We start from the raw sequence: 17,534 nt of genomic DNA, 5'->3' as shown, positions 1-17,534 counted from the left end.
ATCATATGCTGTGAAACTCTTCCAATTCAATATATTAAGAAAGAATTATTGAGGAATTGATATATTACTATATTCTCATGGCACACATGCAAGAAAACATTAGGATATCTATGGAATGCTTGGAAGAGAAAGGCTGTGTCCAAACTGGGGACTGAATATAAATCTAAAGAAGACCAAGATCACCTTTTAGTTAAGTACAAGGGAAACTCTATACAATTCCTCATTATTAACTTAGGGTTAAATTTTGCCATTCAGGCAGAATAGAATGGGCTAACTCATAAAATAGTGAGCCTCTCTTCCTTGCTCTCCCCATCCCTGGAAATGTTCCAGCCAAGGCTGGATGCACATTTATTAGGCACTTGGCATAAGAAAGCCTTGCATTATACAAGGCTCCTTTTTCATTCTAAGATTTGGTTCCTATGATTAATTCAGAGTTTACTTCTTAGCCTTAAAATTTCCAGATGGGTAATAAGATGGCAAATTCCCTTTCTCTTTCACATAGCTTCAGAATTCTCGCTTCAGCCTGTAGGCTGGATGTCATCATCTAGTTTCTGTCTCATTTGCAAAGTTATTTGTCACTTGAACATCCCATAACACTAGATACTTACATCAAAGAAATTCTTTACCACTTCAATTTGAATTTTATCAAAGATGTCAAAGTCTTTTTCTTCAACCATCTTATCCCGATAAACACGATTGGACTCATGGAGATAGAGCTTTACAAGGTCTGGTGGTGATTTGATACTTTCCACTGTGGAAAAGAGAATGCCCTGCAAGAATAGAAAAATCACTATACTAAAGGGACAATTAGCTTTTTAATTGTGTTTCCATTCCACAAGTGTTACCAGTAAAATCTGGATTGTTTCATTTTTCATTAACATTCATTTATTCAGTAATCATTTATTAAGTACTGGCTAATATGCAAATTATAGAGGCAATATGGCATGGTAGGTAGAATGCTTCCCTTGGAGGACCTGGGTTCAAGTCCTACTCCTGACACATATTGGCTGAGTGAGACTAGGCAAATCACTTAACTTCTCTTCTCAGTCAGTGCCCTGAGAACATAAATTGCAGAACAATTACTGATCTGAATTGATAGAAGGAATTTTTTACATGAGGAAATCATAGCTTCAGGCCAAAAAAAATACTGTTTTGCAGCACTGTGCTGGAGGTTACTGGAGGTAGAGAGAGAGATGTAGATAAGTCATAATCCATATTCTCACAGAGTTTACAATCCAGTAAGGAAACTAGGATATCTATATAAATGGAATACAAAAATTTGATAAGAGAAATTCCCACAAAGTGCTACTGATTATGTAAAACTTTAATTTTGAAACAATGGTTTAGACTAGATTTTACATACAGCCCTAAATCATAGTCTTTTATCTAGTCTGTAAATTATCCCAAAATATTAGGTATTTGTATTAAGACATCTGATCTGACATAATCTTTAGAAAATACAATCAATACTAAATTTAGCTATTTTCAATAACAATATTTGTTGAATATCCACAACATGTGAGTTTCTGTGGTGGAAGTTGTTTGAGGGAAGCAAATTCTACTGTGTCATTAGTGAAGAAAGGCCCATGTTTATGGTAAAATGCATGCACTGATACCTTGTGGCATACTCTTGACACCTGGACAGCAGGATCAAAGAAGATACAGTCCCAGAGAGGGATATGAATATGGGTAATTGTAGTTCAATTTACAAGTAATTAAAAACACACTAGAGAGTAATTGTAGTGACCTAAAGGATTCCAGGAGGGTGGCATTGGAAGGATCAAGGAAGGAGTCCTGGAGAAGTTGTGACTTAAGGTAGGTCTTGAATGAACAGTGAGACTTCAATGGGATTTAAAAGGTGGGAGGAGTCATAATAGGCCTGGGGTGGCGGGGAGCCTTTGCATTTGTAAAGCTATGAGGTAAAAGAGGACAGACATATGCTTACAGACATCCAGGAAACATTTTTAACTCAACATAGTAAGAAGCATTACTCAGGAGCTGATGTATGCTGATGATCTTATTCTTGGAGCACATACGCAAGGAGACATTTGAATGACTGTGAAATGACTTGGTAGAGTTTGGCACAGAACTATATGGACTTATGAGAAATCTGAAGAATACATTCATACATCAGTTTGTATAGGGAAACCCGATAAAACTCTTCAATGTCAACTTGGAGCTGAAAGGTATCAATGAATTCTACATTGAGGCAGAATATAATGGACTCATAAAATAGTAAGCCTCCCAGAACTATATGTGTTCAAAGCAAGGCTGAATATATGTATGTGTGTATACATACATGCAAACATACACACACATAAAGAAGTATATCATCAATTAATCAACCGACAGACATTTATTAAGTCCCTATTATGTGCAGGTGCTGTGCTAGAGTGCTAGGGATTCAAAGACTAAACTATAAGAAGCTTACATTCTATCAGGAGAGATATGTGTATGTGTATAACATATCAATAGCTATATCTATCTGTACAAAATACATACAAAATAAATATAATACTGCTTGAGGGGAGGGAGGAGGAAGGTACTAGCATCCAGGGGAATCAGTACAGATCTCATATAGGGGTGGTACTTGAGGTGAGTTTGAAGTTAGGAATTCTGTGAGGAGGGAGTACAGTCTAGGCATAAGGTAAGAGAGTCTTGTATTTGTTGGGAGGACACAATAAGAAAGAAGAGGTTGGAACTAGATTGTGGAGGGTGTTGAATGTCATTGAGGGGTTTCTGAGCAGGCTAGTGACATTGTCAGACCTACTGACTAGAAAAATCACCCTGGCAGCTGCATGAAAGAGGAAGCAGAAAGGAGGTGAAGGCAAGACAGAAGGATGGAGGCCAGGAGACCAATTAGAGAGGGAGAAATAATGAGGACAAATATGCCAGAATCCTAGAGTCTTCAGCAATCCTCAGGGCTAAGGGTCAATGTCCAAGAAAGATACGGTTGATACATTTTAGGAGGGGCTGGAGTGGGGACAGTTCTTTAATGAGCTCACTCCAAAAGTAATGAAGCTTTCAGTGATCTACCACCAGAAAAAGACAACCGACTTTGGAATCCTGTTATTCCTTGGTACCACTTTCCTTCCTCAGAGAGATATGGAATCATCCTACCATACCTAAGACATAGACACTCTCCTTCCTGTACACAGCAAAGAAGCCATTAGTACATTTTAATTTTACTGAGACAATCATCTAGAAACAACACGACATAATGAAAAGATGACTAGTTTGGACATCAGGAGATCTGGGTTTAAATTCCAGATCTGCCATTAAGTTGCTGTTTGATCTTGGGCAAGTGACTTCTTTCTGTTCCTCGTTTGTAAAATCAGGTATGTGGGCGAGATTTCTGCTAACGTTCCTTCCTGTTGTAATGTTTGACGATAATAAATGATGTCATTGAAGCTCTTGTTTGTATAACCTATAAGAATCCATCTGCCTATTATTGATTATGAGCCTCCCTCTGAACCTGTGGCCATAACAAGAGCTTTGGCATTAACATTTCCTTTAGTAATCAATGACATAGTCATCAAGGATCAGGTTCATTCCTTAAAACAACCCCATACTTCTCCCTCCAAGAGGCTAAGAGTCATTATGGAGAGGTAATGTGGTAAACTAGGATAAGTGCTGCATTTGGAGTTAGGAGACACTTAGGTTCAAATTTCACCTCCAATATTTATTAGTGGTATGACCATGGGCAAGTTAATTAACCTCTTTATATATCAATTTGTCAGCTGTAAAATAGAGATACCATCAGTATTTACCATAGGACTGTCATGATGGTTAAATGAGATAAAGTCCGTAAAGCACTTTGAGAGAAGATGATGATGATGTACTCACTTGGAAAATGTTGGAGAAGTCCCGGAGGTTGAAGATGTAATGGAATTTTGTTGCTGTGGGGAGAAATGTGGCCGCAATCTTCTGGTGGAAGGTAATGGCCAAGTTGATGAGTTGTGGGGTGGACTTCAACAGCGATGATGGAAAGTTACCAAGTTTTAGATGCTGAGTCAAGATGGTGCTATAGATTGAAAACAATGCATCTACTCCCGGGAAGGAGAGCACAAAAATGCTAAAATGACGCTGCACAAGAAAAGAAAAAGAAGTTGAAGGAATCAGATGTTTCTTTTGTTGCCAACACAAATTCCAGTTGAGGATGAAACATTTTAAGATTTATAACATTGTACTGGGTGCCCTTGCTACTCAAATAATGCACCATGAGAAATTTGAGGGCCTTGGATTCTGTGTGTGAGCAAGATGTACTTTACATCTTCCATAGCCTGAAGTTAAATGACAAAATATCAGAAAGACAGGATAGTTTATCCCCAAGTTAACAGATCGACAGCTTGACAGGAATGCTAGATAGCAACTGGTTCTCTTTCCCCTTGCCTTCCCTTTGCACTCTCTCCTGGCTCCATTAGGTGTGAAGGGCTGGTGAGAAGATACACCACATCTTGCATTGCCTTCCTTGCATCCCTACCCCCATCCATTGGTGACCTGGATCCAGTGGGACATCAGAGGAAGAAAAATGACATGGCAATTCACACTATTTGGATGAGCTAGGAGTCAGCAATTCTATTTTTTCTGATGAGATGGAGAATCCTTAGGTCTTAGCATTCTGCCACTCTGTCCTAATGTTCTCCTGGTCTTGCCATCTGTCTTGTCTCTAGACCACTCTCTCTCACCTGACCTTTCACTGTTATCTGTCCCATTAATGGACCTTTAAGACCCTTGGGCCTTCGCATCCACCTTGTAGAACTCTCTTTTATGTGTTTTCTTTCCTAATTAGAATGTGAGTTCCTAGAGAGTAGGGACTATTTTGTTTTTCTACTTGTATCTCCAAAGCATAGCATAGTACTTGGCATATAGTAAATGATTAATAATTTTTTTTTCATTCATTCATTCATTCACATTAGGAAGTTGGACTAAATGACTTTTGAGATTCTTTGGAACTGAGAATCTATGAGATCAGGAAGCAGTCTCTTATGCTTATGAAAATGCCAGTCCTTTCTCCTCCTCTAAGGGTAATCCTGACTAGTTTACTGTCTTTGGAAGAAGGATACTGCACAAAAGGCAATAAGAGTTGTTGCTCAGGAGCAGGAGGGCCAGAACTGGTAAGACAATGGCTGAAGTGTAAGGCTATCTTTATAGCCAACAGACTATGACTATAAATACTCCTTCCCTGGCCAATCTCTCTACTTGTGTCTCTGATCGAATTCCCTCTTATCTCTACCAGGAACTTATTTCTTTCATCATCACTCTCTACATTTAAATTTCAACTTTCTTCACTGCTGTCTGCCTATATATCCAGATCTCCCCCATCCTTAATAAACTTTCATTTGGCCCAACCCATCATTTCAAGTTGTTACATTTATATTTCCTTTCTTTCATAGCCACAATCAGAAAAGTTAGACTTATTACCTCCATTTTCTTCTTATTTCTCAGCTCCTTCCAGTCTGGCTTCTGTCCTTATCACTTGACTGAATTTGCTTTTTACAAAGTCACCAATGACTTTTTTATCCTTCTCAAGTGCTCCGTAGAATTTGAGACTGTTAACTACCCTTTCTTCCTAGATACCCTCTACTCATTGGGTTTTTGTGACCCTGCTCTGCTGTGGTTGTACTCCATTTGTGAGTTTACTGACTCTATCCTGTGCCCGCTCCTTTTCTTTAAATACTCTCAGTGATCTTATTGAGCCCCAGAGATTTAACTATCATTACATTACTGTTATAGGTATACAACCCAACTCTTTCTCCTGAGTTCCAGTTCCACATTGCTAACCTCTCCACTGGACATCTCCACCTGAATATCCCATGGGCATCTTAAACATAATATGTTCAAGACAGAATTATTATCAATCAGGCAATAAACATTATTAAGAGACTACTCTGTGTGAGGCACTGGGCTAAGAAATGAGAATACAATAAGGCACAAAAAGCTCCCTCCCTCCTAACTTGCTGAGCTGAGATGCAGTTCCTTCTTTCCTCTCTCTCTCTCTCTTTCTCTCTCTCTCTCTCTCTCTCTCTTCTCTCTCTCTCTCTCTCTCTCTCTCTCTCTCTCTCTCTCTCTCTCCCTTCCTCCCTCCCTCCCTCTCCCTCTCTTTCTTTCCTTCCTTCCTTCCTCTTCTTCCCTCCTCTCCCTCCACTCCACTCCCTCCCTCTGTCCACATAGGGACAGATACCTTTACCTGTGGGTGCTCTGCCCAAAGGAATATACATTTTGATTGCTGAAACCTTGAAAGATTTCTTCAGATTTATGGGCTAGAATTCTTTTTTTAAGGACCATACCTTAAACCTAAATCACTGTGATTCTCACTGATTGCCCAATAATAGGTCTCACCCCAAGCCTACCTTGGACATTGTTTGAGTTCTGATGGCTCAGAGTGAATGTAAATAGCAATTGTTTCTGTTTTGGCCAGAAATCCTGAGGGTCTTCCTCTCCCAGATTGATTTCTTTTGACTACGTAAAAGAGACCATTTCTTGCCTCTTTTCTTACCTAGCTTTAATCATGAATGGGCATTGCCTCAGCCAAACTGAGAAGCCTGGGAAAGATCTCAGCTTAAAAAAGCCAAGGTCTTCCACTGCATCTGGGACCATCTCCAGTCATCCTAATACATATCTTGCCACTGGATTTAGATGGCTCCAGAGGAGAGAGTGAGGCTGATGATTTTGCACAGTGCTCCCTCACTTAAATCCAATACACTTGCAAGTCATGACATCACCTTCATGATGTCATGGTCCTCTTCCAGAACAAATGACAAACAACAAGAAGTCATCTGAGAGTTTCCCAATCTCAATGATACTACCTCCTAAATGTCTCCTGCTTCCCATTGTATTCTCTCTACTTATACCATAACCACCTTCCTTTTGGCCCTTCTCACCATTGATGTAGCCTCCTAATTGGTTTCCTTGTACATACTCTTTTCTTTCTTCAATCCATACTCCACGCAGCTACCAAATTAATACGTCTAAAGCATAGGTTTGACCATATTACTACCTTGCTCAAAAAATTCCTGTGGTTCCCCACTACATTTAGGAAAAAGTACATATTCACTTCTTGGGCATTTAAAGCCCTTTATACCCTGGCTTCAACTTATCTTTCAGGTTGATTACACATTACTCCCTCATACACACTTTTTGTTCCAGTCAAATGAGTCTTATACACAACATCCCAACTCCCACACAGCTATCTCCTGTTTGCAGAATGTTCTTCTTGCTAATCTCTGTCTTTTGGAGCACCTAACTCATTTTAAGTCTTAGATCAAATGCTAACTTCTCAAGGAGGCTTTTCCTGATTCTGGGATTAATACTCCCAGCCCCATCACTTTTAGTCTATTTTGCATATATCTTGAATTTATTTACCCAACATGTATCCACATCCTTCTCCCTTCTCTAGATTATAAACTCCTTTAAGGAAGAGATATTTCACTTTTGTATTTGTAACCTCAGATTGCTACCTGTAGCCGAGGGTTAATGGTGAAGCTTCCAGCTGTGGGGTTCATACAAGCCACATACTGCACATTCATGATTTCCTTAAGAAACAGTTTATTCCTGTCATACCTGCAATATTAAAGCATGACTGTCAATAGAAAGTATGAAGGAGGTGTGAAGACTCAGGTGGATTTCATTCATTCATTCATTGTCTTTTCAAGGATGTGGAAAGGCTAGGTAGTGTTTATCTGAATTTTAGCAAATTTGACAGTTTCTCTTTCAATTCTTGTGGAACGATGGAGAGACGTAGTCTAAACAATAATGTAGTTAGGTGGATTCATGATGTGGTAGAGTAAATGTTTAGTACTGTTATGAACAACTAGAAGAAAGGAATACATGGCATGCATGTCAAATTTGCCGATGATACAAAGCTAATATATGAGAATAGATAGTCAAGGTTAAAAATTATCTTATACTAGAACACTGGGCAGAATCTGATAAGATGAAATGTAATATAAATGAATATAATGTCTTACATTTGAGTTAAAAAAAATCAACTTCAAAAATATTAATAAGAGAACATGTTTCTGGTCAACATTTTGTCCAAAACATTTTAGGAGTTATAGTGAACTGTAAGCTCAATATGAATCAATAGTATAAAATGGCAGCCAAAAAAAATAAAATCTAACCTTAGTGACATTAGGAAAGGATAGTGTTTGAAACAGGGAAACTGGGAGTCTTGCATTCTCAACTCTATCACATTTGGAGTATTGTGTAATGTTCTAGGCACCATATTTTAAGAAAGACATTGATAGGCTGGAGAGAGTCCACAGGGACATTCATAAGAAGGATGGCCATGCCACACAAGCATCAGTTGAAGGAACTAGAGGTTTTTCATCTGTAAAAGAGAAGACTTGGAAAAGATACTATAGCTGACTTCAAGTAGCTGAAGGAATATCAGATGGAAGGTGGATTAGATTTGGTAAATTTGGCATCAGAAGCCAGAACTAAGAGCATTGAGTGAAACTGGGGGAAAAAAGTGGGTTTAGGTTTGTTAACAAAAAAAACAAACAACTTACTAATAGTTATTCAAAAGTAGAATGTGCTACCTTAGAAGGCAGAGAGTTTTATTGTTTTATGAGGTGTTCCTCCACAAAGTCATGCTCCTCTATCTCATTGTGACATGGAAGTGGCCTTGGAGCAATGCCAGTCATAATGGTCATAACTTTTCTGGTAAGGTTGGTCTGCTAGTCCTGGTAAGAAACTATTACTGACTTTGATAACAGACCAAGTTTGTTTTCCAGGTATGAAGTTTGCTAAGTATGCAGAGGCATATTACCTAGTGATCATTCTTTTTTTTTTCCCCTTCTTTTTGTCATGGCAACCCACAAAACAAGGGAAAATTTTAAACAGGTCTCATTTGTGTGTGGTCTCCTTCCACTTTTGCAGTGAGAGTGGTGGGAAAGCTGTGTTTTTCTTTGAGGCTTTGCTTATAGATGTTTTGGACTTATTTTCTTATTCTAGTTTTTTGTCTTGGACATCTTAAGAACCATAACATTTCTTTGTTATGGGAGTCATTTTTGTTTGTTTGTTTACTCTTTCTTACAGCCTTACTTCTCAAGGAATTCTGGGTTACGGCCAGGCTCTCTGCAGTTCTGGATAGTTTGGTATCGATTTCTATTTGTTAGAGTCCAGCTGCTGCTGTCTTCAGGTATTGATTCCTGTGTTTTTCAAGGATCACAGTGGTGGCTTGACTCAGTGAGCTGCAAACTTCCAGCACGCCCCCAGTTCAACTATCACAGCCCATATCTCTCTTACCTCTTTTTAAAGTCCTATAGAGCTTATGGTCTGTAAATCATGCATTCAATCAAAACATATTAAATAACTACATAAATGGAAGAGAAATTCTTTTTCTCAGTAGCCTGATTCTGACAATGGGAAGGCAGAACAGGAAGAGAAATCACTCCCTCATGGTTGTCCAGAATTGTCAAACCTCAAAATTTAAGTCTCTACAAGGATTTACCTTCTCTATCTGACAAGGTCAGACCTGTTACTCAAGAATCACACCATCATAACTTGAATATAACCTCTAAAGATATTTCCTTATCTTTTACACTACCAAAGAATTAATGTTTTTATGTCAGTTCTTGAATCTTATGTAGCAACATGTCTTCAGGAACAGGAAATTAAAAAAAGAAATGCAATCAAGCTGTTTAAGTGATTTCTAATTACCAACAATTGAGATAAAGTTTATAACCCCAGGTATAAGCTATCATAACACATCTGTACTTCTTATACTTCACATCCCATCTTTCCCCACAACCTCATTTAATGCATTTCAGCATCTCAATACTTACCAGTGTCCATAGTCCATATGCTGTCTGATGAGTGTATGGGGTTGCACTGTTCCATATGCGTCTACCTCAGGCATGTTCATGTCATCAATGAAATAGATGAGTTTCTTGGTGCCAGGTGGGCCATAATTTCTGCCGGCCTTCTTGTCCAGAGGTTTCTCTAGGACAGCTATTAAGATACCCAGACAGTGAGAGGCAACAACTAAGACCTCAAATATCATCTGTGAGTCAACTGGGGCAACACAAATTCCAGTTCTTGGCACCAAATTTGATGGCCACTTAGGGGAACAGATGAAAGTGGACACTTGTGAGAATAATGCTTAACCTTTCTGGGCCTCAGTAAAGTAAAACAAAGGGACTGGACCTAATTTATTTCTTTTTAAAAAAAGTTCAAATTTATTTTTATTATTCTAACTTTTTATTATATTTTCAGTTCTGAAGTCTCTCCCTCCCTCCTCTTCTATCCATTGAGAAGTCAAGAAAAACAAAACCCATTACAAATATGTATAGTAATGCAAAATCAACAATTAATTTCTAAGGAACCTTCAAATTCTAAAATTCCATTGTCTTTTCAACTCTATCCACTACTCTCAAATCCCTTGTCCTCTTGTCCTATTGCCTTGCCAAACTTGGATTATTCCCCTCATATACCTCCTTTGCTTCTATTCATTTACTACTTAATGGAAGTAGAAAAAAAATTGTAAAACTGTGCTGATTAGGTTTACTACAAATTTATGTTATCTTTACTAAAAACAAAAAAATTGAGATCATTTGCTGAGCTCTTCTTCCTTCTACATCATTTAGTATTCTCTTGATATTCTCCCTGCCCCCCTCTCTTTGCCAAGGCCAACCTTCTACATGAACCCTTATTCCCATCCCTTCCTGTCTTCTCCGCTATCATTTCTACTCTCACTTTAATCTCTATCTTATGGTTCCTTCCTTGCTGCCTACAAATATGCCCGCGATTCCCCCATTCTTAAAAACCCTCACTTGATCCATCCATCTCCTCTAGCTATTGTCCTATTTCTCTTTTCCCATTTATGGCTAAATTTCTGTAGAAAGCCATCTATATTAAGTGCTTTCACTTGGTCTCCTCTTAGTTGATTCTGCAATGTGGTTTCTGACCTCATCGTTAAAACGAACTGTCCTCTTTAAAGTTGTCTGTGGTCTCTTAATTGCCAATTTGAATGGCCTTTTCTCAATCCTGATCTTTACTGACCTGTCTATAGCATTTGATTATGCTGATCACCTTCTCTTAGATACTCTTTCCTCTTCTGGGTTTTCATGACACTGATCTCTCCTGGTTTACTTCCTATCTATCTAATTGGTCCTTTGTTAGATTTTCATCAATTATCAACCCACTAACCATGGGTATACCTCAAAACTCTGTTCTGGACTGTCTTCTGTTCCCACCTCTATATTGTTTCACTTGGCGATCTCATCAGGTTCATGGGTTCAATTATCTATGCTGGTAATTCCCAGATCTCATCTCCCTAGTTTTAGTTTCTCTCCTGAATTCCAATCTTACATCACCAACTGCTTTTTCAATTATATCTTTTTCTTTTTGGAGGGGGTAAGGCAGGGCAATTGGGGTTAAATGACTTGCCCAAGGTCACACAGCTAGTAAGTGTGTCAAGTGTCTGAGGCTGGATTTGAACTCAGGTCCTCCTGACTCCAGGGCTCTACTCACTGCACCATCTAGCTGCCCCTCAATTACATCTTGAACTGGGTATGCCTTAGACATCTCAAACTCAGTACGGCTAAAACAGATATACTAAGGAAGGTTTCTCCTGATAAAACAAAACAAAACAAAACAATCCCAAACCCTCCCATCTTCCAAACTTCTGTACTTTTATAGGGTGCACCACTATCATCCTAATTACTCAGACTCACAACTTCAGTGTCTTTTTTGACTCCACCATCTTACTCTTTTCACATATCTAATATTTTGTCAAGTCTTAGTTCTACCTTCAAAACATCTCTCTTTCTCTTCTCTCCACTGACACAGCCAACACCCTAATTTAGGTCTTCATGGACTCTCTCCCAGATTATTACAATAGCCTTCTAACTGGCCTCCCTTTCTCATGTCTCTCACTACTCAGATTTGGCATAGACACCTTGATAGGATCAAGGGTGGAAATGTAGCCTAGAGATTTGGGCCTAGCAATGATGAAAGGCTTATGGACTCAGGCAAATGCCACATCTAGTGGGAAGATTCAAGGGGACTTCAAGGGGGCTCCCAGAGTCTAAACCCCATCATTTCTAAGTTGTCTCCTTTATCTCTTATCACTAGAATATGAACTCCTGTCTTTGTATCCCCAGTTCTTAGCAGGGATTTGTACATAACAAATGTTTAATAAATGCTTGTTTGACTGACTGAGTTCTATCCTCAGGGAAATCTCTAAGTTGGACCTTCATCTCTATCAAGCAAACATAAAGAATAAAAGGCTATAGTGCCTTTTATGAAAGTGCCTTTAGTTTCTTGTACTGCTTGTAAAATGAAGATCTTAAAGATTCTTCTGGTGCCCCAGGATAAGTGCTGGTTATATTGTAAACATTATTGTCAGAGTAATAATCTTATTAGAGTTTTGAACATGGTGGAAGGGCAAACAGACACCTTTATGATTCTCTAGATTTTTATCAGAAGCTGTATAAAAAAAATCACCCATCATTGTTTCTCTTGTCTCCACTCCTTTAATTGCCCCCAATCTTCTTAGACCCCAAACAAAGTAATACTTTGATAATCTGAAGAGTAAGTATAAAAACACACCCTAGTTTTTAAATTAATGAATCAGAGAGAATCAACTCAACAAGGTAATGTTCTAACCCGGGCAAAAAATTTTTGTAATAGAGTACAAGGGTTTTTCTCAGTGAAATAATTAAAAATTTATATATTAAAAGAATCAACACTTGTCCGCTACATTTGGAAGTGCTAAAATCCATTTGATTTCTCCTCTTATAAAACCAAAAGAAAAATTTCAACAGACATATATTTGAAGGTGACAGGTTGGAAAGATAAACTTTTCCAAGAAGCCAAAATATTTTAATATTCTGGTACTGAATTAAATTAAGTGTTTCAAATATGAATTTAATTAGCATTTAATTACAATCAAATAGCAACCAATTAGTCATCCAACACTTTCTGCCAACCCCACTTCTAACAGATCTAATATATACCTAAGAGATCTGTCAAACTGAAATGTACTGTCTTGCCAAGAAAATAGTTGTGAATGCAATTCCACTTTAATACAGGAAAACATTTTCTTGGAAGGACTTGTTTCTTTCCTGAGGCAGTGATATTCAAATCAACCTTTGGAATTAAGGAATGATTGTACTTTGGGTTGATTAAGCTCTTTATTTTTCCAAGAGACTGAGAAGAAAAAGACTTTGAGAAATGGCCTTGGAGTGCAATTTTGTTGTCGATGTCCTTTCAGACTCTTCATGACCCCATTGTGAGGTTTTCTTGGCAAAGATACTGGAGTAGCTTGCTATCTCCTTCTCCAATTCACTTTACAGATGAGGAACTGAAGCAAATAGGGTCAAGTGACTTGCCCAGGGTCACTTGTCTGAGGCCAGATTTGAAGTCAGGAAGTTGAGTCTTCCTGACTTTCAGGCCCAGCACTCTAACAGATGGGGTACAGGCTCTGGAAATCCCCTTGAATTCTCCTTGAATTTCCCCACTAGATCTGGTGTTCACCTGAGGCTATAATCCCCTCAACTGGCCTTTCTTTATAGCGGTGTCCAATTCTTCTTTACCCTTAACCTAGCCCAGGTCTTCACTGTCTGTTATCTCTGGATTGCCTCTGGCTACTTCCCACCCTTGATCCCATCTAAACCTCATTCTCTTGATTCCTGGGCTAGGTTAGGTTAGTGCCTTCCACTAAGAGATTATCTTTAATTTATCCTGTATATATCTTGTTTGCATATTGTGAAATCCTTGAGAGCAGAGACTGACCTTTTTTTTTGTATCTCCAATGCTTAGTATAGTATAAGGCCCATAGCAATTGTATAAGAAATGCTTGTTGATTTGACTTAACTTCATGCACCCTTGATCCTATTCCACCCTGTCTTCCTCCTCAGATTGTGCTATCAACCTCAATTACTAACTAATAAACAGTATCTCCCGTCAACTGATTGCTTCCTAGATGCATATAAACAGGTCTGGTGGGGAGGGAGGGCAATAGAGAATGTCTCCCCCCATCCTTAAAAAACCCTCCCTTGATCCATTTATCCCTATTAACTATCATCCTCCATCTCTTCTCCTTTCCATGGCTAAATTCCTTGAGAAAGCCATCTTCATGAAGTGCCTTCACTTCTTCTCCTCTCATTCTCTTCTAAAATCCTGGTAGTCTGGCTTTCCTTCTCATCACTCTACTGAAACTGCTCTCTCCAAAGTTATCAGGGATCTCTTAATTTCCAGTTCTACTGTTGTTTTTTTTCTCATACCTCATCCTTCTTGACCTCTATTCAGCCTTTGATACTATTTTCTCCAGTTTTTCATGACCCTGCTTTCTCCTGGTTATCTTCTTACTGGTCTGACTGCTGCTTTTCAGCATCCTTTGCTGCATTTGTAATGTCTGCTAACCATGGGTGTTCCTCATGGCTCTATCCTGGATCATTTCCTTTTCTTCTTCAACATGATCTTGTGTGATCTCCTCAGCTCCCAGTTTCAATTATCACCTTTAGGTGATTATTAGATGTTTATACAACCCTAACCTCTCTCTTGACCTCCAGTTTCCCATCTCCAACTGCCTACTGGACATTTTGAACTAGATGTCCTGTAGACATCTTAAACTCAACATTCCCAAAACTGATCCCATTATCTTTCCACCCCAAACTCTCCCCTATTTCCAACTTTCCTATTACTCTTGAGGATACTACCATCCTCCCAGTCACCCAGGCTCAAAACTTAGATGCTATCTTTAACTCCTTATTTTACATCCAATCAGTTGCCAGGTCCTGTCAATTCTATCTTCACAACATTTTAAATATATGCCCCTTCTTTTGAGGGGGACCCTTGTATAGGCCTTCATCACCTCATGTCTGGGCTACTGTAATAACCTTCTGGTCAGACTCCCTACCTTAAGTCCCTCCCCACTCCAGTTCATTCTCTACTCAGCTGCTAAGGTAGTATTCCTAAAGCAGAGAAATGATCATGTCACTACCTTACTCAAATGACTTAACAGATATTTGCTGACTTGATTTGACTATAAGCAAAACAAGAAGGGAAAGAATACTTTTGGCTGGTGGGGATCGTCGTTGCTATCGTTCAGTGATTTCAGGCATGTCCAACTCTTTGTGACCCCACTTGAGGTTTTCTTGGCAAAAATATTGGAGTGGTTTGCCATGTCCTTCTCCATCTCATTTTACAGATGAGGAAACTGAGGTAAACAAGGTTAAGTGACTTTCTCAGCATCGCACATCTAGTATCTAAGACTAGACTTGAACTCAAGTCTTTCTGACTCCAGATCTGGCACTCTAGTCACTGTACCACCTAGCTGAGGGGGATTAAGAAAGGCTTAAGAGAGAAGATGAAATTTGATCTAGACTTCTCCATCTAAAAACACCACCTCTCACTTCCTCACCACCTAACGAAATCGTTCATGATCTAGGTTGACTCTTTCTTCCATGAAGCCTTCCCAATACCTGTGTGGAGGGTTCTCTTATTTCTCTAATAGTAATTCTTATTGCTTATATAAGATTAGAGGTTTTAATCCCATCCCAACTAATATAATTCTAGAAGGCCCAGGCATCTCCACTGAATCATTCAGATCTAGAGAAAAGGGGTATTTCACAAGGACTTCCAGTAGCCAAGAATTCTGAATTTAGCACTTTGCCACATATGTTCTCTACTCATATACCTTACCATGGTTTTACCTTAAGTCTGTGCTTTATAAGACCCTAGGAGTATTTGTGGGAGAGTGCATCCTAAGCTTTTAGGGGAGTCTTCTTTGTACTGAATATTCTTATTATACACTAGTAAATACATTTTCTATAATGCTAATTAAGTCTGGCTGGCTGATTATGAGGAGTATACAAGATGGGGGCTTATGAGATAGTACTAGAAAACCCAGTCTCTTGGCATTAACTCTTTAAACCTTTAAGAGAGATGTAGTCATTTCCCCAGGAATCTAAGCTTCTAGTCCAGTGCAAGTTAGGAGAGTAACCTCTGAAGGGGTACTAGACAGATACTTAGTAATCTCTTGGATAGAATGCTGCACTTGGAATTGGGAAGACCTGGGTTCAAATACTATCTCTGACACTTATTATCAGTTTGCCCATGAGCAAGTCAACCTCTCCGAGTCTCAGACTCCTCATCTGTAAGATGGAGGTAATGTTTGCAGTACCTATTTCCTAGTATAGTTGTGTGAAGCTGAAATGAGAGAATATGTATAAAGCACTGTACAAAATTCAAATCACTGGTTAATGGTTTATCAATAATAATCCTTGAGGAAATGTCTTTGTTATCCAGTTTCTAGGCAGAGAGGAAGAAGCCAGGGGACAGTGAAAAGGAGAAACTGAAGATCTGGAGAGAACTGGGGGAGCAATTAATAGAAGAAGTAAAGGCGAACTGAATTAAAAGAACATTTGGAGGGTTTAGGTTTAGAAAGACTGAGGGAAACTTTCCCTCTGAGACTGTAGAAATGGAAGAATAGGTATAGTAACTTAGAAGATCAAAAAAAAATTGATCTTTTAAGTCAAGTAAAAGGAAGAAGCAACGGGATAGAACTGAGTTACTGAGAAACCACAGAGAGTAAGAAGAGCTTCTATAGGGAATCAAGAAGAGATTAATAAAATATAGGCAAGCAACGGAGAGCACTAAATTAAAGTTAGTCAGCATTAATGTGTAATAGGCTAAATGAGCATAGCTCTTTCAACATCATTCATTACTTCATTCAATTTCAATGCGCATTTATTAATTTCCTAGTATGTGCCAGAAACTGTGCTAAGTGCTGGGGATACAAATTTTTTTTGGGATAAGAAACGGTGTGATCAGCTTCATACAAGAGGTATGCACAAAGTTTTATGTGAGTGCAGAGAGGAGAGATCAGTTTTGGTTGGTGAAGGTTATCAATTAAACTTCAGTTTTGTTTTTACCACCATGAAGAGGCTAATCTATGACTTGGCTAAATGCTCATATGTATTTGTATTTATCAATCACAGTTAGGAGAATATCTATCACTGAAGAATGGTATAAATTATCTCTTCTTCATTTTCCTAACTTATTTTTGACACGATCCCCTTAGCTTTTATCTTTTAGGCTTTGGGAGGAGATGGAGAAAGAGTAAGGATGGTAAGTTAATTAAATTTGTGGGAGAGTGTGGGACATAGAAGGAAGGGAGAGTTGACAGAAAAGAGATAAGAAAGGAAAGATCAACCCTCAAGAATAAAACAAAGATACTCATTACATGTTTAGCTACGTAGCTAACATAGCATGATACATTTTAATTAAATGGAAAAGCCAGCAATTTTTACTTCCCTTAGTTCTCCATTACCCTGTAGCATTGCAGATGTGGTATAATAATTGAATGGGACATTCTTCACCATGTATTCATCTGCATCCAGGGAGGACAGTTTTGCCCCTACCAGCACAGACTTCCCAGTGCCTGCATTCCCTACCAACATGATAGGCCGCTGGTGTTCCAAGAGCTGCTCCATGAAATAGCACACACGAATGGTCTCAATAGTGTGTACCAGGCAGGCCTGAAACATAAGAAAGAAGAGGGCCAGAGATCCATGCGAATT

General features: G+C 38.7%; 1 protein-coding gene across 1 annotated transcript in view; it reads right to left on the bottom strand.

Moving 5' to 3' along the window:
- The window catches only part of DNAH9 (dynein axonemal heavy chain 9), a 529,624-nt gene that overhangs the window by 197,683 nt on the left and 314,407 nt on the right, over window positions 1-17,534 (bottom strand). The window contains exons 38-42 of the mRNA XM_036755666.1: window positions 17,285-17,492; window positions 9,792-9,957; window positions 7,461-7,563; window positions 3,847-4,086; window positions 609-770 (exon numbers count right to left, since the gene is read on the bottom strand). Of these exons, the coding sequence (XP_036611561.1) occupies window positions 609-770; window positions 3,847-4,086; window positions 7,461-7,563; window positions 9,792-9,957; window positions 17,285-17,492 (879 nt within the window). The remainder of the gene's footprint in view (window positions 1-608; window positions 771-3,846; window positions 4,087-7,460; window positions 7,564-9,791; window positions 9,958-17,284; window positions 17,493-17,534) is intronic.

Source organism: Trichosurus vulpecula, chromosome 4, assembly GCF_011100635.1.
Source record: "Trichosurus vulpecula isolate mTriVul1 chromosome 4, mTriVul1.pri, whole genome shotgun sequence".
Taxonomy (NCBI): Eukaryota; Metazoa; Chordata; class Mammalia; order Diprotodontia; family Phalangeridae; genus Trichosurus; species Trichosurus vulpecula.
This window is presented reverse-complemented; position numbering and strand designations above follow the sequence as displayed.